Genomic DNA, 23979 nt, shown 5'->3' with positions numbered 1-23979 from the left:
AGTGCCTCTCTGCTTCCCTTCACCCCAGCCTGGCTAAGAGCCCCTTACTCTGGGGCCTCCAAGACCCAGTGGAGTCACCTTCAGGTCCCTAACACACAGCTCCTTGGAAGCAGATCACAACTGTCAGGATTACAGCCCCAGCGAGGACCTGATTACCCTCAGACAAATTACACACCCAGCCCAACATGAAGTGTGCAGACTTTATTAGCTCTGAGACCCTCTACTGCCCATTAGGTCCCAAAGGTCATCACAGAACCATAAGGGCAGGGTGGCTGAGGGCTGGAGTTCTGGGCCCTGATGTGTCCACTGCAGAGGGCACTCCCGTCTCTAGCTGGTTCACAGGCTCTCGGCAGGAGGTCTTGACCAACCCTGGGGACTTGGCTGCATGGTGGGGGAGAGTTCTGAGCTGGGAGGTGACGACTCTGCACAGAGTCAGGCTCTCATACAGAAAAGATCAGAAATGTCTCCTTTCTTCCCTGAGCCCTCTGTCCTGGCAGCTACCTCCACGCCTGAGGCTCATCCACCTTCCACCAGCCCTGCTGTCTAAAGAGAGCCCTGGAGGAGGCTGGGGAAAGTCACGAGCCTCTTCACCCGCACCGTTTGGGGTCACCTGGATTGGCAGTTTGTAGCTACTCTAGGTGAAGGGCTAGTTTAGAGGCTGTCTGCCTCCCCCACATCCTTAACTATCACCTTACCCACATTCAGTTCCTTCATAGTGCTTTTTTTAAAAAATCTTGGGGCACAGTGGCTCTAGCTCCTTGAGAACCCAGGATCTGAGCCATGTCTCTGGAACTCCAACTGCTTGGGCACAGAGCTGAGGTGTTCAGGGAGGGAGGGGTAGCGGGGACCACAGACAAGTCCCTGTACCTCCAAGGGACACAGAGGGGAGGCCAGGGGTGACAGGAGCCCCTCGGGCTGCTTCTGTTCTGAGGACAGTGTCAGAGTTCTGTCCATTTCCACGGCAGAGGGGGGCATCCTAGAGGAAGAGTTCCTGGGCTCCGGCCTCCATTCATCCATGTCACCATAGCTGGGCATCTGCGGGGGGCAAGAAAGAGGGGGGCAAGCAGGGTGGGGAGCCTCCCCAAGGCACCCTGACTTCAGGGTTGGGAAGCAGCAGGAGATGTATCCTGCTGCCTCTGCTCCCGATGTGGAGTCCGTGGTCACAGTCTGGGCTCTGCTACCACCTGTCCAGGCTGCCTGTTGTGACTCAGACCATAAGGGAGGACAGCAGAAGTCACAGCTGCTCTCAGGCCACAAAGGCCCTGGGCCAGATGACCACTGAGACCAAGGTAAGGGTGGGGGAAGACATGCAGCCGCCACCAGGCAAGCCCCTGGGGGTCCCCTCCACTGCTCACCTGTGCCGGGGGTGGGTCACCCCGGGGCAGCCGAGTTCCTGGACTCTGAGTTGCTGAGGTTGCAGGGAACAAGGCCAGGTCATTAGAGGTGGAGGCTCCCAAGATGTAGCCAGTGTGGTCCTGGGGAAGGGGCTGCTGAAGGAGCTTCAGGATGCGGCTGAGGTCTGAAGACATGCGGGACTCCAGCCTGCCAGGCAGAACCCCACAGTCAGGGTCAGGGTCAGGGTTGGCAAGAGCAGTTTAGGTCCTGAGGGCAGCCCTTAGTTTTGTAGGCTGCAGGCTGTCCCTGCTGGATGAAGCTATTTCCCCGCTATAATCTACATGAGTGTGAGGTCGCTTCCGTCACATCCAACTCTTTGCAACCCCATGGACTGTAGCCTGCCAGGCTCCTCCATCCATGGGATTTCCAGGCAAAGAATACTGGAGTGGGTTGCCACTTCCTTCTCCAGGGAAATCTTCCCGACCCAGGGATTGAACCGGATTTCCTGCATTGCAGGCAGACCAAACTCTTTAATGTCTGAGCCACCAGGGAATCTCCTACAATCTACAGCCTCCGCCCAAATTCCCCTTAGTACACCCCTGACTCTGATAATCACAGTGATCAGGCAGCTGCACACATCATTTAGTCCTCACAGTGAAGTTTTTTTAGGAGGGACGGTGGGTACCAAATTACTTAATTTGAAGGAATGGTACTAAGGAAAGAACTCAAGTAGATGTTTCAGTACAACTTATAGAATAGGTGGAGGTAACCCAAACACGCCTGTACTGCCTTGGTGACCAGAGAAGTCACCCCCGCCCCCCACCCCCAGCTACAAGAAACCAGCCTAATGCTTAGCTCTCCTTATCACTGTTTCCCAGAGGGTGCTTGAGAAAGAGACATTCTGCCCTCGTCATGAAGCTTCGACACAGGTATTCTGGTTACCCCCATTTCACAAAAGGGTAAACCAAGGCCCAGAGTGGTTGTTACTTATACACAGTATTGCTGGTAAGTTACCAAGCCAGAATTTGAACCCAGGACTGTGTTGCCCCTAAGCCCTCACTCTGCCACACAGCCCTGACATCCACAGGCCACACCCCTTTTCCAAGGGCTCACGGTATTTTTTTTTATATTTAAATATGTATTTATTTGGCTGCACCGAGTCTTAGTTGTGGCACGCAGGATCTTTAGACGCGACCTAAGAACTCTTAGCCGCAGCATGTGGGATCTAGTTGCCTGACCAGGGATTGAACCCAGGCCCCCGGCAGTGAGAGCATGGAGTCTTAGCCCCTGGACCACCAGGGAGTCCTGGACTCACAGAATTTGTTTCGGCATGAAGTTACACCCCTCTCCCCACTTGGCATGTTCCCGATTTGCTGGGACAAGCCATCCAAGGAACTGTCCTCAGTGAGAAGGCTGGGGAGGTCTGCAGCTAAAGGGGGCTGGCCATTCTCAAATCATTGGGCTTCCCTTGCGGCTCAGCTGGTAAAGAATCCACCTGCAATGCGGGAGACCTGGGTTCAATCCCTGGGTTGGGATGATCCCCTGGAAAAGGGAAAGGACTCCCACTCCAGTATTCTTGCCTGGGTCGCAAGGAGTCGGACACAACTGAGTGACTCACTTTCAGGTTTTCACTTTCATTCTCAAAGCCACGGGACACGCAGCGATGTCCCCGAGGCACCAGGAGGGGGCGCCCGTGCCTAGCCTGCCACGGGCCTGCCCTCTGTGGCTGTCCCATCCCTGCCCACAGGTCAGTCACCCACCTGTTCATCTGGGCCTGGAGCTGCTCTAGCCTGGAGCCTAGCTCCCGAGGCCAGCAGTCTGAGTCTCCCTGAGGGTTTTGGGGGCTCTGATTTGGCCTGGGGGGCACCTGCTGCAGCAACTCAGGCCAGAGGCCAGATGCGTCTGAGATGCTCAGGGAAGGGGCTGCACCTGCAGGATGGGGAGAGGGAAGCTTGAGCCAAGGTCCAGCTGGTTCTGGAGATTGGGCCTTCTCGAGCAGAGCCGGGGCCCCGTTCCCTACCTGCTGTGGGAACACGGGGTGGGAGGAGTGCATCTCCTTCCCTGGGTGTCCTGCCCCCATAGAGGCCTGGCTTCTGGGACCCAGAAGGCTGTAGCCCTGGGAGCAGGGGTGGGGCCCCAGCCTGCGGGAGCTGGCCAGGTGGGGATGTTCAGCCCAGGCCTCACTGTCCAGGGAGTTGCCGCCCAGCAGGGCCTGTAGAACCTTGATGTGCAGCCCCGGGGGCGGGCCGGTATCCACCCCTGCGGGCAGCCCTCACTCAGGCTCTGAGAACACAGGGGGAGGAGGGGTACAGGGGCCACTGATGCTGAGCCTGAGGAGGCCTCTCCTAGGAGAAGCAGGGGAGGACCTGCCAAGGGCCAGGAGGCTGGGCAGGGCCTTCAGGTGCAGGAGGGGCAGACTCTGGCGGGGGCCGATTTTGCTCACCTGACTGGTTGTCACTGAGGAAGAAGCCCTGGTGGTCTTGACTGCCTGGAGCCTGTTGGGGTGATGACTGGAGACCACCGCCTGCCTTGTGGGGAACAAGAGCATCAAGTAACGGGGACCACAGCCGGGACTGGGCCTCTCTCCCCTCCCCCACCCCCGTGGCAATGAGGGGAGGGTGGTTGCAGGCGGCTGGGCACCCCCAGCGTGCTCCCAGCAGCTCCTCTCCTGCGTGGACTGGCAGGGATGCCCAGGGGCTTGGAGCCGGGCAGACCCCAGGGAGTCCCGCGAGAGGCTGCCTTGAGCAGCAGCGTGGGGGTAGGGGAGGCAGGGGAGCTTTCTCTTTCCTTTTCCTCAGGGCTCTGGGACCCCCGCCCTCAGCCTGGGCCAACGCGACAATTCTCCCTGAGGGGTGGAAGTCTGGAAGTCCCAATCCCTTCGGGGGTGCCCCATCCATGCCCTTGGCAGCCCACCCCCCTGGTAATAGGACTTGGGGGCACCCAGGGGCTGCAGATGTCCCAGGCCATGGATACCACAGCCCTCTTGCTCGAGTGTCCAGCCACTGAGCACTTGGGCCACCTGATGCTTCCTAGCAGCTGGGCACCCCCTGCCCCCCGCCGCCCACCAAGGCAGAGTCCTCACAAGAGGCCTCCTAGACAGGCCAGGCGGGAAGGGGAGAGCCTGGGGAGGGGAGGACAGCAGAGGGCAGGGTGGGGAGGGCCATCCGGAGCAGGTAAACCTGCCTCAGCTCCACCTCCAGATGCTGGGTGCGGGGCTGGGCCAGCAGAACCCTCCGCCTGAGGCCAGGGGTGGGGGCTCAGTGCCCGGGCCTCAGCCACTGTGGCCCCTGCCAGCCGCGCCTGCCCCCTCCTTCCCACTAGCTGGTTCCCAGCCCTCCCCTGCACACAGACCCTTCTGGGCACTTCTGTTCTGTACTGGCTATCCCACGCCTTGGCCACCCTGAGCTCCACAGTTACTTGGTCTCACTGCACACCCTTGAGACTGCCTTGGTTCTTCACTATGGAGCTCTTGGGAGTTCCCTGGTGGCCTAGTGGTTAGGATTCTGGGCTGCTGCGGCCCAGGTTCAATCCCTGATCGGGGAACCGAAATCCCACAAGCTGCTTGGTAAGGCCAAAAAAAAAAAAAAAGAGAGAGAACTATTTAGCTCTTTCTTTTTTTTTCTTTCTTCTTCTTGAGTTATTATAATCTCCTCCACTGAGTAATAAATTTGAGAGGAGAGATTGCTCTATCACTGCTTACACCTCTGGGACCTGGACCATGAGCTCATGGATGGGAGACACTGCTGCCTGCCCCCCCCCACCCCCCACTCCCACCTTGCAGCTTGGAAGGATGTGGTGGGAAAAGCCTGGGCTATGGAGATGCACAAACTTGAGTCCCATTTTGGCTGCGCCACTGACTATATGATTTACTGTGTGACTGTGGCTTTAGTCATTTGTCTGCTAGGACCCTCAGTTTCCCCATCTGGAAAATGGGGATACTAACACCACCTGCAGGAAGACTAAATGAGATTGTGTAGAAGGAGCCCAGCGCTTACCACATAGTTGGTGCTCCGTAATTGGTAGCTATCTTCATACTTAGCATTATGTTGGCCATGGGAGGCACAGAAGTGATTATGACAAAGGATGAAGAGCGGGGGTTGAAAAGAAGGGAAGCGGTCAGACGGGTCCTCTCCAGCCAAGCAGCCCAAGCGCTCAGCAGGCTGACTGGCCATGGCCCATTACACGCTGGCCGAGGGCCACCCCCAACCTGGGCCACCCATCCCAGACTCACGTCCCGCAGGTTGAAGGTGACTTCCAGCTTACTCCAGAAGCTGTCTGCGAAGGCAGGGTACATGTCCAGCACCTCCAGCAGGTCTGCCCGCTGGATCTTGTGCAGGTCACAGTAGGTCAGGGCCCGTACATCTGCGCTGGACTTGCCCGGCCGGGCATGGAGGCTAACGGGCTCTCCAAAGATGTCATTCTTTCCTGCCAGCCAGAGGGGTGGGGGAATCTCCAGGGCCTGGCTCCCTGCTCTCTTCTGAGGAGCCTCCCTGAGGACCTCTTAACCTTGACCTCGCCCAGCTTCAGGGATCCTGCAGGGGGTGGTGCCTGGAACAAGGCTGGATGTGCTGGCTGAGGGAAGGGAGTATGCAGAGACCCCTGCCACCCCAGCCTGTGGGTCCCCTTGCTATCTCCAGGATCCTCGGGACCACCTTCTACCAGAATCTCCTTCCTGTTTCCCACTTGCTTGGGAACTGCCCCTACCCACCCCTACCCAGGGAACAGCAGGCAGAAGAGACACCAAAGGCTCCTTGCCCAACCTCTTCCTCTCAGGCTGGCCATGGAGCTGCAGAGTGGCGGAGACCAGGGGTCAGGACCACCCAGCTCCCTGGGACAGCACCTCAGGCTTCTCTCTCTTCGGTGCCCACTCCCACTGTGGGCCACTTGACTGGCATGGCCCTCTCTGCACCCCGGTGTCCCCATCTCTAAAATGGCTTTAACCATATCTGCCCTGGCCGCCCCCCTGGGCGGTCCAGAGGAGCAGAGGTGATGCTGGAGGAAGTGCCTCGAAGAGCGAGAGGCACCAGACAGGCAGATGCAAGGCATTAGGATGGACAATGTCACGGGGTGGACCTGGGCTGGATGCGGGGACAGGTGGTGAGGGTGCTGGGCCGTTCTGCTGCCAGGCACTGTGCTAGCCACAGGATAAAAACATGACTAGGGTTCTGTCCTACCCATGGGAGCCCCCCAAATCCCCAACAGACAGATTACAGAATGATCTCTAGAGCCTCAGAACAAGTAGGAGCCAAGAGCAACAGGCCTACAGAAGAGGGAGGGGTTCATCCCACCCGGAGTGGTTGGAGGCGGGGAAGGGTCTTACAGAACTACTGGAGTGGAGCCTGGCTGTGAGAATCTAGGAAGGCTGGTCCTCCAGGAGAAAGGCAATCCGGTGGAGGAAGCAGGCTGTGGTCTGTGCAGCAGTCAGGGTTCAGGGCAGAGAACCCAGGGCCAGAGTGCCACAGACCATGATTATGATGGCCACTTCCCACAGGAAAGTCCAGCCCCCTAGCCTGGCCATTCTGCACAAACATTACTAAGTGTCTGCTCAATGATGGATGGAGGCCAGGACATGTGCCCGCAGGAGAACAGGATAAAAGGTCTCTTACAGAGGAGGCGACTGAGGAGGCTGAGAGAAGGGAAGGACTCTCCAGGGTCACATATAAAACCCAGAAGCTAGAAATCTGGGCAACATTATAAAGTGATAGTTTTCCAGTAGAAGAAGGATTATGACCTTATGTCCATTTCTACTCAGGACAAAATGAGAGTTCATGTCTCTAACTGAAACTTAAATTGGACTGGCTTCTTAATTATTAATAATAATTATCTCTCTCCCACCTGGATGGCACTTCTAAACTTGGCTGGGAATGAGGGACGGGCTCATAGAGGAGCTGAGCTTGAGCTCAGCACTGAAGGATGCCTGGGGTCTGCCAGGCACAGATGTGAGGCAGGTACTCCGAGTGGAGTGGCAGCATGTGCAGAGGAACAGGGGTGGGACAGATGGTGCAGAGAACTGAGTAGTCTGATGGCTAGAGCAGCAGCCACCAAAGGGAAGGTGGCAGGACCCAGGGGTGGCCAGAATGTGGAGGGCCGTGCACAGGGGTTGACATTTGCCCCATGGGTCATAGGGAACCATGAAAAGATTTTGAGCAGAAGACCATGCACAGATGTGAATTTCAGGTCACTGGCAGGTGGAAGATGGAGTCTGGGGTACACCAGGTTCAGGGTTGTGGGAAAGGAGCTCCTGACACCTGCCCAGGAAGGACAGAGTGAGGACTGGGTCCAGGCAGGGACATGGAGACAGGTATGGGACAGAGAGATCTCAATGCAGGGAACAGACGGGGTTCTGTGGCTGCCTGGATGGTGGGGGTGGGCCAGGAAAGGAGGAGGGTACTTCCCTGGCTGACTCCCAGGTTTCTGGCCCGGGCAGTGAGAGGTTCACAGTGACAGGGATGTCCATGGAGCTGCCTTTGAGGGAAGATAATGATTTCAGATTAAGATAAGCCGTTTGGTCTGCCTGTGGAATATAAGGATGGCCATGTCTGGAGATGAAAGGAATTTTCCAGTCTATGGAGAGACTGGAGCCGGGATAGAGCTCTGGGGGTCCATGTGCCACAGGTGAGGCTGAGATCATGAAAGCAAGGAGCTGGCCCAGGTGAGGATGTAGCGAGGGCAGGCCAGAGGAAGAGGACTGGGCGGAGGGGTAGAGGGAAGCCCGGCCAGGGGCACCAGGGGACGGGGAGGCTGATGGTCTGGTCAGGGGCTTGGGGTGGGCTGAAGGCAGGGGGGAGGTGTGGAAGATGAGAACCACCTCAGACACGGCAAGTGACCTGCCCAAGGTGAGTGACCTGCCCCAGGTGAGCGGCAGAGGCTGTGTGTGCCCCCCAATCTCTCCCCTGTCCAGAGTCCCTTATCCTTCCTCCAAAGTCCAGCTGTCCCTGCAGCTGCAGTGACCCCCGCCCCCCACCCCATACAAACCCTTGCCTTCTTACCCCGAGCTTCCCAAAAGCGGGAAAAAGTCGCAGCCTGCCTGGACTTCCTCAGCCCTGGAATCCCTGTCTGTCCACCTACCAGACCTCTCTGAGCCTCAACTTCCCTATCAGGAAAATGGAGCCTGTGGCTGGGGTTGGTGGAAGGATTCCGTGAGCTGGGTGTCAAGCTCCCCTGTGGCACATGGTCATCACGTGGCAGGTGCCATCTGTGTTCCTGGGAACCGCCTGGTCCAGGCAAGACACCTCTCCCACCCTACCCACCCCCGGTCCGGTCCTCCCCGTCCGACCCACCGAGGATGGCCACCACCACGTCGCCGCGCAGGATTTCGATGGAGCCGCGGGAGATGAAATAGAGCGTGGAGAGCACGTCGCCGAGGTGCACCAGCGTGTCCCCGGGCGGCGCATGCGTCGTCTTGAACTTGACGGCGAGCGCGCGCAGGCAGCCCTTGCTGGCGCCGTGGAAGGCGGGGCAGTGCTGCAGCAGCGCACGGTGCAGGTGCAGGCAGATGTCGGCCTGCAGGCACTCGGGGAAGCCCTTCAGCACCTGCGGGGCGGCGGGGGCGTCCAGCGGGGCGCGGCCGGGGCGGGGGCTGGGGGAGCGGGAGGTAAGGAGGCTTCCGGGACGCCCAGTGCCTGCGGGACCTTGGTCTCCCCCCACCGCCCTGCCCCGGGGGCATTCGCCGGAGCTGGGACTTGAGCCAGGCGGCCCGCCCCACCCGGGCCCGAGGGGCAGGGGCTCACCGCGTTCATGTCGATGCCGTTGGTGTAGGACCAGGCGTGCTGGAAGTACTCCTCCAGGCGCTGCCGCAGCGGGTTGGGAATCTGGTGGAAGCGGATGAACTCCTTGACCCGCAGCATCTGCGTGTGGTAGCGAGCCGTGCCCGAGTACAGGCGCTGGATGATGGCCGACACGTTGCCGAAGATGCTGGCGTACATGAGGGCTGGGGCAGGGTGGCGGGATGCGGCGGCTGAGCTCCAGAGCATCTCCACCAGGCCTGCTCCAGCCTCCCCCACCCTGGGATCCCCCAGCCAGGGACCCTCTGTCCAGGGCGAGGTCAGAAGTGTCCAGGACGGTGCCAGGGTGTCTGGGGGGGAACAAAGACCCCTGGGTTTCCTGCCCTCCTCCTTCCACCCTGTGCGTCTTGGCAGCTTCCGGGGCCCCATAGGCCAAACTCCTGAGAAGAAAGAACTAGGGCAATGGGTTTTTTTAGTTCAGATTTGTTTTCTCTTTCAAGTTGTAAAAATATTATAAAAAGAAAACTTTTGGTCTCTTGTTTTCACCCTTTTTTCCCCCCTTGTTTTTGTTTTTCTGGGCTTTCACATCTCTAAATACTCTCAACATGACAACTTAATCTGCGTGTAACATTCCACACTGCCTCTCCTGTTCCTAGGCCACATGTCTTGAAAGGCAGGAAGCACAGTGTGGGGCCTGAGAGCACACAGCCCTGGGAGCTGGTTCCCTGGGAGTCGGCCCCCTGGGCTGGAACTGGGTCTCTCTGTAACCCCTGGCAAGTTAGGATGTTCAGTTCCTTGGTCTGTAAACAGCTCATACTATGGCTGTCATGGAGTAGTGATGGGAACAAAACATGGACCTCTGATAAGGACTTAGAAAAGTGCCTAGCAGGGACTTCCCTGGTGGCCCAGTGGCTAAGACTCCATGCTCCTAAAGCAGGGGTCCCCGGTTCCATCCCTGGTCAGGGAACTAGATCCTACATACTGCAACTAAGAGTTCACATGCCTCAACTAAAGACCCTGCATGCTGCAACTAAGACCCAGCACAGCCAAATGAACATATATTGAAAAGAAAAGTGCCTGGCAAGCACAATTCATCAATGTGGACCTGTGCTAAGGGCCCTGGGTTTTGGTTTAGTGCTCTGCTCTCACTGTCTTGAAATAGTTAATAATATTTTAAATAAAGGGCTCCACATTTTCATTTTGCACGAGGCCCTGAAAATGAGGCAGCTGGCCCTGATCCCTGGTATATATCGAGGGCTATAGATTCTGTATATAGTTAGTGTGAAAGTGTTAGTCACTCAGTCATATCCAACTCTCTGTGATCCCATAGACTGTAGCTCGCCAGGCTCCTCTGTCCATAGGATTCTCCAGGCAAGAATACTGGAGTGGGTTGCCATTTCCTTCATTTTCTTCTGCCCAACCCAGGGATCGAACCTGGGTCTCCTGCATTGCGGGCAGATTCTGTCTGAGCCACCACGGAAGCCCACAGTTAGTGTACACACATGCAAATATTCACTGTGCTGCAAACTTAGGACCTGCCAATCACAGAAATTGTTACTGTGTTATATCTCATTGCAAAACTAAACCTGGGATTCGTGGGTGAGGCCCTGGACACTTACAGCCAATGAGCATCACGCAGATGGAGAAGACCTTTTCGGAGTTGGTGTTGGGGGACACGTTGCCAAAGCCCACGCTGGTGAGGCTGCTGAAGGTGAAGTACAGGGCGGTGACGTACTTGTCCTGCACTGAGGGGCCGGAGGCTGGGTCGCTGCCGTTGTAGCGCTTGCCAAGCTGCGCGCCCAGGCTGTCCAACCAGCCGATCTTGGGCTCCAGGTAGGGCCGCTCCACGTTGCCAATGGCATACCAGATGCAGGCCAGCCAGTGCGCGATGAGCGCAAAGGTGCACATGAGCAGGAAGAGCACGGCCGCCCCATACTCAGAGTAGCGGTCTAGCTTCCGAGCCACACGCACCAGCCGCAGCAGCCGCGCTGTCTTCAGCAGTCCAATCAGGGTTGTGGTCTGGAGAGGCAGGGAGGGGGCCCCAGGGCTAGGGTCAGCCCTTGAGAGACTGTGACCTTGAGGTCCCTTAGGACCACAATTACTCTCTTGCAGGTATGGTCACGTAGTCATTTAACAAACACTTATGGAAAGCCTGCTTTGGGCCAGGCTCTCAGCAGTGGGACACCGTGTAGGACCTTAAGGAGCTCTCAGCCTAAATCTCAAAATAGCTTTATGGTTGCCAGGACAGAAGTCTAAGGGGAGCACAGAGGAAGGGGAGGAAAAGTCTGCAGCGACAAGGCAGGGAAGGCTTCCTAGAGGAGGTGACACAGGAGCTGAGTCTTGAAAGATGAAGCTGGGTCTCCAGACAGGAGGGAGAGGGAAAGGGCATTCCAGGCACAGGGAGCAAGCAATATGAACAAAGGCATGGATGTGTGAAATGGCGCGGTCCACCTGGGGAACCAAAGGAGGTTCTGCAGACGGGAGCACAGAGCAGAAGATGGTGAAGTGGTGAGGAATGAGCCTGGAAGGTGGGCAGGGGCTGCTGCTGTGGCTACAGTCTCCTCAAAGAGCTTGGCTTTTATTCCAAGCCACTGGGGAGCCATTGAAAGTTCTGAAGACTGGATTGAATGAGGGTCAGGGTCAGATAAGTGATCTGAAACTTGCTCTGGCTCCTGTGTGCAGGGGGTGAGGCTGGCAGGTGTGGGGCTGGGGCAGAGGTGATTGGGGTGTGACTGGAACACAGGAGGTGAGCTATTTGAGTGGAAATCTGATTCCAAGGGCCTTCCCTGGCGGTCCTGTGGTTAAGAATCCACCGTGCAATTCAGGGGACATGGGTTCCATCCCTGGTCAGAAAACTAAAGTCCCACATGTTGCGGAAAAACTAAGCCTTCAAGACACAACTCCTATGCCCAAGAGCCACAATGAGAGAGTTGGTGAGAGTCCACGCCCCACAGCGAAAGATCTCGCGTGATGCAATGCTGATCCCGCAGGCAGCAATTAAGACCCGACAGCCAAATAAATAAATGAATGAGTGAATGAATAAACAATAAATATTAAAGCAACAATAACAATAAAGCTGATCCCAAGGAGATGGAACAAAAGGACACAGTGGGGCTAGAAGCTACGAGAACAGCATGAAAATGCCCTCATGTCAGCCGTGAGAGGCGGAGTGGGCAGAGTGGAGGGGCTGGGGCTGAGGAGGCAGTCAGGCTGCCCTGAGAGGCAGCCTGTGGATTTCCAGGGTAACTGTGGTGTAGAAGTCAGCAGGATGGGTGAGCTGCATAGGAGTGCCCGTCCCAGAAGGGGCGGGGTTCGGGAGCACAGAGAGGGCACCCAGGCCTAGGGGAAGCCCCAGCCACTCCTTCTCCAGGGCTGGGAGGTGACAGATGTCTGAGGTCCCTCCTTCCTACCACCACTTGCTTTGGCAAAGGTGCCCCATGCCAGGTAGTACCTGTACCCAGGGCGCAGGGGACGACCGTGGGGGGCCGGCCTGAACAGGGTTTGCTCACCTCATCAGAGCCGGTGCGGAAGATGAGCAGGTCGAAGGGGATGGCGGCCACCATGTCGATGAGGAACCAGCCCTTGAAGTAATGGACGGCGATGCGCCGGGGGTGGCTGACCACCTCGTCATTGGTGTTGACGTAGGTGGTACGGAAGTTGATGACGATGTCCACCACGAACATGATGTCCACGATGAGGTCCACCACGGTGAGCGGGCTGCAGGTGTAGCCGCAGTCCCCGCGCTGAGACTCATCCTGGTCGCTGAGCAGGAAGGCGGCTGAGTAGGGCGTGAAGACGGCCGTGTAGATGACCAGCAGCAGGATGAGCCAGTCCCACACGGCCTTGAATGGGCTGTAGTGCAGGAGGGTCCCCCGGTGGATGCGAGGGGCCTGCAGCTTGTACTCTGGCAGCACGTCCGCTCCCAGGGACAGGACCTGGGGGTGGGGACCGGGCAGAGGTCAGCCGGGTGGCCCCTGCCTGGGAGATGGCTCTGGGAGGGGTGGAGATGCAAGGGTGAGGCCGAGGAAGGGAGATGTGGGAGAGGGTGGGTGGCAGGGCAGTGCAGGGGAGAGGGGATGAGGCAAAGATGGGGGTGTGGCCCATAGGACAGGGACAGTTCCTAAGGGGACAGGATTGCTGGGAGGAGGTGGGGTCCAGAGGCGGGGGGCAGCTCTGTCTCATGGTGACCCCAGGTTTGAACTCCCTCATAAACAGGCCAGGCTGGAGTGGGTGAAGACAGGACAGGGGAGGGTGAAGGGGGGCCAGGTTCAGGCCGATTGAGGGGGTGATGAGGGGTGACTAGTCTGTCTGGTGGGTTTGGGAAGTTTCCAGTGATCAGGTTCTGCATGGGGACAAGTTACCCCCAAAGTAGCCTCTTCATTCCTGAGGGCCCTCTGGAGCCTGGACCACTAGGGCCCACTCTGGGGCCAACTCTCAGAGCCTTCCACGGAAGGAATCAAATTTTGGGGGTGTATAGTTAACCTGGACCCTTGATGGGTCTGGGTACTGGTGGCCTTGACTACTTTGCACATGTCCAAGGAGGTGTTGATCATTGCATTCTGAACCCCCTCTGCTCTGCCCCTCCGACCCCCACCTCTGAGACTTAGGCCAACATACGATCACCAGGGCCCAGCCTAACATGCCCAGGCTCTGCCCAGCGTGAGCCTGGGCAGTTGGGAGCAGAAGGCATGCCTTTTGTAGCCAGATTTCCCAGGTTGATCTGGGGTCTGACATTGCTGTCTGTCTTGGGGCAGGTTTTGTAACTTCTGTGAGCCTCAGTTCCCTCACCGGCAGAAGGGGACGACAAAGGACCACAAACTCCATGGGGCTGTTGGCTGTACTAATGAGCTGGCGCATCTGTTTTTATGGGTAGTGCCGTGCGGCATGTGGGATCTTAGTTCCCTGGCCAGGGATGGAACCCATGTCCCCTACCTTGGAAGCTCGGAGTCTTAACCACTGGACTGCCAAGGAAGTCCCAAGCTAGTACATCTTGATGGCACAGGCCATTACACTCGATAATCACTCCTCTCTGCTCATCCGATGTCAGACACTGCCCTGACAAGGATGGGGCCTGAAAGGTGTCCCATGGATCATCACCCCACCCCGCACACACACACACAGGATAGGGCCCTGCAGATGGTTCTGGTTTAAGAAAATCTGCAACATAAGGTTCTGGCCCTGAAAGCCGGGTCCATTAGCAGATGGGATCACAGTAGGGAAGATCCACCCAAAGGCTGGTTTCAACCACACGGTCCCCCATCTGCCATCCAAACCCCTGGGAGGGGCCACAGTATCCTCACCCTGCAGGGACCTCCTGCTCAGCCTTGGCCTCAGCTCCTGTTTGGCCTCCCTGGGAAGTTTCCTCTGACCCTGCACAGACCTGACCCATGTTTTTTGATTTTTCCCGGCTCCCTGTAAATGTCCTGACAGCACAGTTATCTCCACTGACTTACAGCGGCAGCTCCCTCATCCCACATGCCCCTCTTAGTCCACGTGGGGGCTCAACTAAAGGGGACTGAATGAGCACGGAGAGCTTGGGTCATCATGGCCATGTCCACCCCTGGCTACTCAAGACCAACCAGGAGGAAACAGCAGAGCACATGGAGAGGGAGGGAGGCGGTCAGAATTCGGACGGTGGGGTCAGAAGACGTGTCCCCATCCTGGGGGCTTCTGGTCAGGGTGCCACCTCCTCCACCACAGATCTCCTGAGTCTCCCACCGCCTCTGGGGCCAGCATGAGGGGCCTCCCCAGTGACCTCGGAGCTGCAGGGCTGTCAGGACATAGGAGTCCAGGTATGGGCTCACAGCCCTCTAGGCCCTTTGAGTTCTGGTTGAGGCCGGTGTGACTTCCCTGCTCTGGGCCATGCTCTGAGCTCTGGCAGGCTCCTCCCCTCCTTAGGGACAATATGGGGTGGGTTAGTAAAGCCAAGAGGGGCTGGGGCAGGGACCATGCACAACTCTCCAGCCCGACAGCCCCCATCACCCCGTCACCAACCTGAGGGTCCCCAGATGCACAGCTAGGTGGGCTTCCCAGGTCACTGGCCCCCCGCGCCCTGCCTGATGTCCAAGGGTCCAGCCCTACAGCCTGGGGTCTTTTCTGCCCCAGGGCTCTTGTACTTGGTGAGTGGCTGGGTCACAAGGAGTTTCCAGCCCACGTGCTCCAGCACAGAGGATGCTTCAGGTGAAAGGAGGTGGGAGGCAAAGAGCTGCTCCATTCCCTCAGGAAGCAAAGTCCCAGGGGAGCTGGAGGAGGCCCCTGACCTTGCCCTGCACCCCCTTGCTCAGCCCTGGCCTAGGCATCTCTCAGTGCCTCCTAGGGCCAGCACCCTCAATGTCAAATGAGTCCTCAGAGACTATGTGGTTCAAGTCATTCCTCCAGATGGGACCCTGGGGCCCAGAAAAGGCGCAGGTCTCTTGCCCAAGGTCACAGAGCAGACAGTGGCAGGGCCCCTGAAACTTAGGCAGTGCTCTCTGCACTTCCCTCTGGAGAGGTCAGCTGGGGACCGGGGCATCAGGCCCCAGGAGGAGGGACAGTGTGGTCAGCTGGAACAGAGAACCCAGGGCAGTTTGCCCTGGGCTGGCCAAGGAGGGGCTGAGGCATTCCTGACTGTTCCCCAGGGACCCGCGCCAAGGGAGTTGAAGATGCCAGGTTTCCTCCCCACTGCCTGGACTGCGGAAGCATCCTGTCCTAGGGGCTGGCTGTCACCTCGAAGGCCAGGGGCAGGAGCAGGGCTGGGGCTCCCCACCCTCTTCTCAGTATGGCCCTCACACCTCCTCTCTCTGCTTCTCCTTCTCTGGGACTGGCAGAGCCTTGGGCGGGTCCCAAGGTGTCCTGCCGGTTCCCCCTCTCAGCTTCTCCAGGCCTAGGATGTGGCACTGCTGACCTACCCTCCCCTGGGTCTGGGAGCTGGGAGTCAGGGTGGGAGTCTCAGGGTGGGCCTTTAGGTCTGAAGAATCAGACTCTAGCAGGACAAGAGGCCTGGAGCTCAGACCAGACACCAGGCTGGGCAGGCCGGCTCCCTCTGTTCACCCAGCCCTGGAGGAGTCCAGAGCCCGGGCCTGAGGAGGGACTGTAGGGCCCAGCACAGCCCCACCCACCCTGGCCTGCAGGCCGCACCTGGGTGACCTTCTCGGTGACGTTCTGGGTCCGCTCCACCACCTTGTGGGGTGCGATGATCTCAATCTCTGTGGTGGAGCCCGAGCGGTGCTTCTCCAGGTTGAACTCCACAAAGTTGAGTGTGAACTGCGGGATCTGGCTGATGGTCCTGTACTTGACCCTGCCCGCGCCAGGCCCCTGTGCCCCCGACCTGCCGTGAGAGCCATCTGGAACCAAGGCCCGGGTCACAGCAGTCAGGGCTGGGGACCTGATGCTGCCCCCACAAAACGCCACCCGCCTCTCCCCTTCCCATGCCCCTCGCCCCGCCCCCTCCCCGGCCTCGCCCCGCCCCCTCCCATCCCCCCTGCCCCACCCCCTCCACCTGCCCCCGTCCTCACCCGAGCCCAGGAAGCTCTGTCGCAGCAGGCGCTGGGACAGGCTGCGGCTCCCCCGCTTGGCCAGGAGCTGCGCCAGGTCCTCGAAGTTGAGGATGAACATGATGACCGCCCCGTCCTCGTTCTTCACGGGCACCACATCCACCAGGCAGCGGAAGCAGGAGGCTGTGAACACCGTGGGAAGGGAGGGTAGCATGTCCCCGGAGGGCTCCTCTCCTGCAGGAAGCTGGCCTGGGGAAGCTAGGCAGGGGGCTGGGTTAAGGTCAAGTTGAGAGCAGCCGTGGGTGGGGGAGGAGGCCCGCAGAGTGACCAGAGCTGTTAGTGACACTGCCCAGCAGGGCCCCGCCCACAGAGCAGAGGTGGAGAAAGCCGCTAAGCTCCTCATTAGGAGATAATGCAGCCTCGGGCCCAAGTCCACACTCGGCCCTCAGCTCGGGGCTTAACCTTGAGGTTTGCTTCTGCTGTAATTAAAGCTGAGCAGATGGGGGTGGATTAAGTGGGGAAGTGAGGCTGGGTCTCCTACCCCCATGTAGCTCTGGCTGGCCCTGGGTTCAGCTCCTGTACTCTTGTTCCCCAAAGATGTCCTGCTCCCCTGATGCTGGAGGGAACTCACTGAGAACACACCAAGTGCTGGGCACCGAGCCCACTGGCACTAGGCCTCAAGCTCCATGATGGCGCATGGAGCCCTGGGAGGGCATACTCGGACCCCTGTTCTGCAGAGCCTGGGCTTCTGAGAAACTGACCTGCCAGGACTGGCTGAGCCATGCATCAAGGAGGGCTGGGGCCATGGAGCGGAGAGCCCTGCGCTCTCATACACAACAGTTTGGATAGGGATAGGGACTCGTCTGGGCCGAGGACACTGGAGTGAGGGCCAGGCTGCAGCTCCAGACCAGGAAGGGGCCTGTCATCTCAAGGCAGAGGTGCTGGGACTAGGGGTGGGGCAGGTGGGGCAGTGGCCTGGGGGCTGCAGAGGGAGAGGGAGATAGATGGCAGGGTGGGGGTGGGACAGGCTCTCCTGCCGCTTATGCAGCCATCACAGGCAGCCCAGACCCAGCCCTTGGCCCTTTTGTTCCTCTTTCTCTGCTCCAGGGCCTTGCTCCCTCTCCCATAGGTGAGTGGAACAAAACAAGCTGAAACTGCCATGTTCCCTAGAGGCCAGGCAGCAGGCTGGGTGGATGCCCTGTGCGTCCTGCTCCACGGGACCCGGTCATCCCACATCCCTCAGTTCAATGTTGATGGGTGTCACGTCCAAGGACGCTAAGGGCGGGGGACTAGGGTAAACATGACTAGCAGAAGGCAGATTCGTCTGTCTTGTTTGCTGGAGGCCAGGACCTGTCCAAGGTGTTGTTAGCTGAGTGAATGAAAGAATGAGTGTAAATGTGAGTGGGTGGAAGGCTATTACTAATTTGGGGTCCATTAGAATCCCTCTTCCCCAGATCACCCTCTGGTGCACCCTTCCCTTGGTACCTTCTCACCCCCTCAGTGCTGGGGTGCAGCCGAGCTGTCCACCTCCTCCCTCCCACCTTCCTCCCTGGAGCAAGAATCTCCCGGATCAGATTCCCGGACTCCCAAGCACCAGGCAGCCATCTGCCAGCTGCTGCGCTGGCCCCAGGGGAGATATCCACACCAAGGAGAGGCAGCCTGCTCGCCTCTGAGACCCACTCCTGGGCTTGCAGGGCTGTGGGCCTGCTTCCCAGACCAGAGCCTGGCACACTTGTCAGCCCAGGGCAGGGCAAGGCCTGGGTGCTGGGACCCACCCAGGAAGCCTCCTTGGCCAGTGGCCTGAAACAGCACCCCCAAGGCCATTCTCTCTCCTCACTCTCTCTGGCACTGCGGAAATCTGGCCTGGTGGGGAGCTGGCACAGCTGGGCAGGGCTTCCAGGCTCTATGCTTCTAGGGGCTGCCAAGCCCCAGCCTGTACCTACTGATGCTATCTTTGGAAAACTGAGGCTGAGAGTGAACCAAAGACTAGCCCATCCGAGCAGTGAGGGCTGGAGGGCAGCTTCACGTAACACCCCCTGCCTGACCTTCACACTCACTGCCTGCGCGCTGATGGAGACAGGAGAATTCAGACAAGAACAGAGCATTCTTTTCCTGATCCCTAAGCTGTCTTGGGCTTCCCTGGTGGCTCAGATGGTAAAGAATCTGCCTGTGATGCGGGAGACCTAGGTTCGATCCCTGGGCTGGGAAGATTCCCTGGAGGAGGGCATGGCAACCTACTCCAGTATTCTTACCTGGAGAATCCTCATGGACAGAGGAGCCTGGTGGGCTACAGTCCATGGGGTCGCAAAGAGTTGAACATGACTGAGCAACTAAGCACATCACAAGCTGTCCTTGCTCAGGAGTGAGTGTGGGCGACCACAAGTGGGTGAGTGTGTCACCCTAAGGGGTGCCCGGGAGTGGTAGTGTTCCTGTGCCCTCGCCCTGATCCTGGAGGGTGGTTGACAGGCTCTGCTCGCCCTCTCTTGCAGGGCTTCCTCTCGGGGCCCACCTCTCTGACCTTGGACAGTGGGCTCGTCTCTCCTCCTCCTACCCCGGACAGCACACTGCTCCCGGTTTTTCTCTGCCTCTAGATGCGCCCCTTCCTTCAGTTTCTCATAGTCCCCGCCCCTCCCCTTGGAGGCTCTAGTATTGTCTATTGTCCCCATCTCTTCACACCCTGCATCCGGCATGTGGTGAGCCCTCAGGGAAGAGCTGGTGCCACAAAGGCCGCCACTAAGAGTGCGGCTGCTCCACCCTGCCTCCCCGCTGGGTGTCTCTGGCATTCGTGGGTAAGTGTACACAAGACACTGGGAGCCCAGACCTCTGCCCACACCCTTCTTCCTGAACTGGAGCTGAGGACTGGAGGAGCCCCAGGCTTCCTCGAGTCTGGCTTGGAGATTGGGGGACTCTCTGGCTTGGGGTCATCAGAGAAGACATCCAGCCAAGGCAGGCAGGCGGGGCTGGGCCCCTCTGGCAGGTCCCCAGGGGGTGCAGCCGTAGGACTGTTGTCCAGGGCTCCCTCCAGACTCTCATTGGCTCGAGTCTTGCGGCCATCCCCATGCTTCCTAGCTGTTAGGGTCTTAACTTTTCCTCGTGAAGGTAGATGGCAGCAGAGCCAGTTTCTCAGGGGTCTCTGAGCCCTGTCTCATGGGGTAATTTTTGTCAAATGGCCTGGCCTCTTTGAGCACAGTTTTACACAGATGCACAATGTGGAGGTGTATGGCCACAGACTCTCTATTTGAACTTGGAGAACTATCAGTGGTTTACCCCTTTAGAGGAAAAGAGGATTATAAATCAGCTAGAATTCTGTAGGAGGTGGGGGGGTGGTGACACCTCCTCTAATCAATGGAAGATGGGGGAGAGGAGGTATTGACCTGAGGAAGGGAATGCCCTTCAGCAGGCTATAAGAGCCATGTGAATATGATAAAAACAAAACAGAAAAAACAATCACATGGTCAGAGTAGACCACAGGGTGTACATAAGTTATCTGAGCATCACATCCTTCTCTTAGGGGAATGCTGGCCAGAAGGTTCCCCTTTCTAGGTTTCACACCAATTTCAGGTAGCTCCAAGGTGCTCAAGGTCTTGGACTACAATGGGTCAAGGTGGGCTTCCCTGGTAGCTCAGATGGTAAAGAATCTGCCTGCAATGTGGAAGACAGAGGAGCCTGGCAGGCTACAGTCCAGGGGGTTGCAAAGAGTTGGACATGACTGAGTGACTAAGCACAACGCACAGGTATGTGGGTAACTTTTCATTGTCACCCACAGAAAACCTCTAAGACTAGGTCTCTAGGGCTCCTTCTGACGGCTAGAAGACGCCAACAGGGTTCTGAGGACCTGAGGATCTCAGAGGGTCAAGGTTTGACCTTGACCTCGGCCCCTGGCCCAGGCACAGTTAGGGTGCTGAGGAGACCCTAAGAGCCCTGAGCTGACATCACTAGGCGTCTATGATCGGCTCTTACCCCTCTCAGGCCCAGGTAGGGCTCTGAGGTCAAGGAGAGGGACAGAGGGACCTGTGGGCCTCCGTCATTCCCTGCTGTCCCATCCTGTTCCCCTGGGACCCTTCTCACTCCTTTGACTGTCACCTCTCTGCAATGATGTGAGGAGGCGAGGTCACAGCTTTTAAAAATATTCTGACTTTGTTAACCCTGTGAGTGCTCCCAAACTAAGCCAGGTTCTTCCTAGTCCCCTAATCACTACAGCCAGAGGGACAGCCAGGACCTGCCCAAGAAGCACCTCAAACACCTTACACACACACATGCTCAGGTTTACACTTATGTTCATGCTCCACACACACACCAGGGCCCTGCAACCAGGCCGTGAGCACCTTTCAGCCTCAGTCCAAAGGTGCCTGCCCTTCACCTGCACTCCAGTGGCCCTCATGCTTTCTTCTCCAGGGAGGGCCCTCTTGGGCTTCCTTCCCCAAAAGTTCCACCTCGGAACACAGAGGCTGTTGGGTTCCTTTCACCCCTCTTGGGGTTATTCGGACCAGATATATCTGAGGGAAGAATCCAGAGACTTGGGGTCCAGTCCCAGCTGGGACCCATGCAGTAGAATCCTGGCCAAGTTCTTTCTTTTTCTCGGGACTCAGTTTCTTCACCCATGAAACGAGGGATTAATCCAAGCCAGTGGTTCCTAAACCTGACAGAACATCTAAACTGCCAGGGGGATTTCCCCAAATATACCTGTTTGGGCCTCATTTCACACCTCTGAGTCAGCCCCTTTCTAGGGAAGGTATGTTTTGGAAAACAAGTTCCAGGTAATTCTGACGCAGAAACAGGCTGAGAGGGCCACTGATCCAGGTGATTTCAAAGGGACTTTGGGGACCCTAATTCCCACCCATCTCTTTCCTCTCCGCACAGACCCAGTGGAGACACTGAAGTACTGAGGGGAGGGCCTTGAAGGGCTCCAGAATTTCTTATCCTCGGCCCCCACCCTATGCTTCTGTTCTGTCTGCAGTAGCTTGGGCTGGCAGTAATATCCCAAACTGGACAAGCCTCCAGGGCCAGCACAAACTCCAGACTCTGTCTCCCCAAGGAGAGCCTCACCCAGCCCTCTTTTCAAGCCAGCCGCCCCCATGCCTTGCCTGGCCCCAGAGGCCTTGAGGGGGTGACTCCTCCCCTAATCCCCAGAGCAGACGGAGATGAGGAAAGGTTAATTTCCGTCCCAGCTGCCTGACAGCTGGGGCTGACAGTGACAGAGTGGACAGCCAGGAGACCGGGGACACGGGGGAGGGACGATGGTGTGGGAGGCCCTGCATGTGGCCAGGACCAGCTGGTGGCTCAGCCTCGTCCCTGGCCCCTGAAAAGGACCTTGGAAGGCATTGCACCCAGGGTCCAGCACTTTCTCCATACAGCTGAGGAGACAAGATTCATCCAGGCCCTTTGGTCCCCGGGGTCGGTGCCCTTCCCATGACCACTCTGCCTGGATGAGAGAGGGGCCGAGCCTGCCTTGCGGAATCTGTGGTCTGAGGGTGCCTCACCATCCTTGCGGTAGTAGAGGATGTCCACCTTGCACTCCTCGGCCCCCAGCAGGGCCTGCGCCAGGCGGGACATGGCACTGCGCGGGGTGTTGGGGCCTGTGAGGAAGTCGCAGGTGCACGGTCTCTGCATCACTTCCACTCGGGAGTAGCCGAAGAGTTCGCAGAAGCCGTCGTTGCAGTAAATGATGGCACAGTTCTCCATCTGAGCGTTGGCGATCAGGAACTTACGACCTGGGGCGGGAGGTGGGAGCCCATGGCAACCAGGACCAGGCAGTAGGGAGGGAAAGATCAGAGGGACTTGTGGGAGTGGTTGGTGTGTGTGTGCGTGGGGGGGATTGGATCTGGATGCAGAGCAGAGTTGTGATCAAAATGAAGGAAGGGGAAGGTCAGGTCTGGGGAGGGTGGGAAGACCAAGAAGGCCAGAGTCATGGGGGAAGGCCATGGGGCTCCTGGGAGTAATGAGGGGATGGTCAGGAGGGGGAAGCAGGACGATGACCAGAGAAGGGGAAGGAGAGTCAGGCCTGGGAATTGTGGGAAGACCAGGGCAGTAATGGGGTCAGTGAAGTGGGAGAGAGGCCCAAGGCTTCCTGGAGCAGGGAAAGGGATAGGCGAGAGGGAGCAGGGGTGTGACCAGATGGGGGCCCAGCCTGGGTGAGCTCCTAGAAAGACCAGAGTGGCTCGGTCAGGAGGTGAAAAGGAGGGCGAAAAGGAAACCTCTGGAGGAAGTTGGGGGTGGGGTGGGGGAGTCAGGAGGGAAGCATGGCAGGGATACAAGGGGAGGTCAGGGCTTAGAACCGGCAAGAAAACAACTCAGGTGAAGCGGGGAGCTGCACTTTGCCCACCATGTAGCAGAAGGGAGGGTGGTGTTGGAGGTAAAAGTAGGGGCTCGCTGGAGGAAAAGGTGTTTCTCGGACATTGAAGGGAAGGATATGCGTTTGGCATATCAGACACCCCCCACCCTGCTCCATTCGAAGTTAGTAAAGGGTCCGGCCACTCCTGCCACCGAACCAGGGCTCCAGATCATGCCCCAACCCACCGCACACACTCACTCTGGCCCTCGAACTTGCGGATGATGGTGTCCAGGTAAGTGTTTTGGGGCGCGACGTGGCCCCTGCGGACCGGCATCTTTCGGCCGCGGCCTCTGCCCGGAGCCGGCAGCGCTCCGGCTCCCTGCTTCTCCGCCTGTCCTCTGGCTCAGCTGCGTCCGGCTCCGGTGGGCGCCGCCCCCGGGGAGGGCCGCAGGGCTTCGTGCCCCGCCCGCCCGCCTGCGTCTACACCTCTGCTGCCCTCCCCGGCCGGCCGCTCGCCGCGCGTCCTTCCCTCCTTGGCCGCCCGGGAGCTGTCCGCGCCGCGGTGCTGAAAGGAGCCGCGCGGCAGCGGCGGCGGGGCGGGGTCCGCGGGGCGGGGGCAACTTTTCCGGGACTCAGTGGGGCAGGGGCGGGGCCCTGACTCTTCAGGGGCGGAGCTGGGAGGGAGTCCGGCGCCAGGAGTCAATCGGGTAGGGCCTCTTTGAGGAGCTTCTGCTCTGTCCCAATGGACTGTGCCCTCGGCCCTCTCAGACCCGGTTCAGGTACCAGGGGGCCAGTCTGGACATTGCCAGGCCGTCTCTCTCAAGCAGGGGAGGAGAGGAGGAGCCGAAGGGGTTGTTAAAGGCCTCAAACGGTCTTCTGCTGAAGGTTTCTTTCCCGATCTGACCATTGGACTGGACTCGGGCAATGGTATGGACAGACCTTTTGCCCATCCTTACCAAGTGCCCTCCAACTGAATCCCAGTGCCCATGCAGAACTAGTGGCAAGCCCATCCAGGACCTGGTACTGGCAGTGTAATAAACAAGGAATATGCAATGAGGTGCTTTCTTTAGAGGCCTGAGAGCTCTTGGCATACAGATACTGCTTGGGAAAAGAACAGATTTAAAACCACGTATTAGCAAGTGACCACTGATAAAAGTGTCTGAGTACTGGTTGAAAA

The 23979-nt window shown here is 58.3% G+C and overlaps 1 protein-coding gene across 3 annotated transcripts; it reads right to left on the bottom strand.

Moving 5' to 3' along the window:
* Positions 1-339: 339 nt before the first annotated feature.
* KCNH6 (potassium voltage-gated channel subfamily H member 6) lies at positions 340-23136 on the bottom strand. Of its 3 annotated transcripts, none has more exons than XM_070388860.1 (14): positions 23061-23136; positions 22012-22242; positions 16553-16714; positions 16176-16381; positions 12569-12994; positions 10679-11078; positions 9066-9265; positions 8616-8868; positions 5567-5760; positions 3754-3863; positions 3371-3476; positions 3096-3286; positions 1356-1542; positions 340-1035 (listed from the first exon to the last, which is right to left on the bottom strand). In XM_070388860.1, exons 1-14 carry the CDS (start codon positions 23134-23136, stop codon positions 751-753), a joined length of 3027 nt encoding a protein of 1008 aa, XP_070244961.1. In that variant the 3' UTR covers positions 340-750. The 3 variants fall into 3 exon arrangements, with proteins under 3 accessions (XP_070244961.1, XP_070244963.1, XP_070244962.1); XM_070388862.1 differs by lacking the exon at positions 3371-3476 and having other exon boundaries at positions 3096-3264; positions 3779-3863; positions 10679-10764; positions 10924-11078; XM_070388861.1 differs by lacking the exon at positions 3371-3476 and having other exon boundaries at positions 3096-3264; positions 3779-3863.
* Positions 23137-23979: the final 843 nt, after the last annotated feature.

The sequence above is a fragment of the Bos mutus genome, chromosome 19, assembly GCF_027580195.1.
Source record: "Bos mutus isolate GX-2022 chromosome 19, NWIPB_WYAK_1.1, whole genome shotgun sequence".
Classification (NCBI taxonomy): Eukaryota; Metazoa; Chordata; class Mammalia; order Artiodactyla; family Bovidae; genus Bos; species Bos mutus.
Note: the sequence above shows the minus strand (reverse complement) of the source record. Positions and strands in the feature narration are given on the sequence as shown.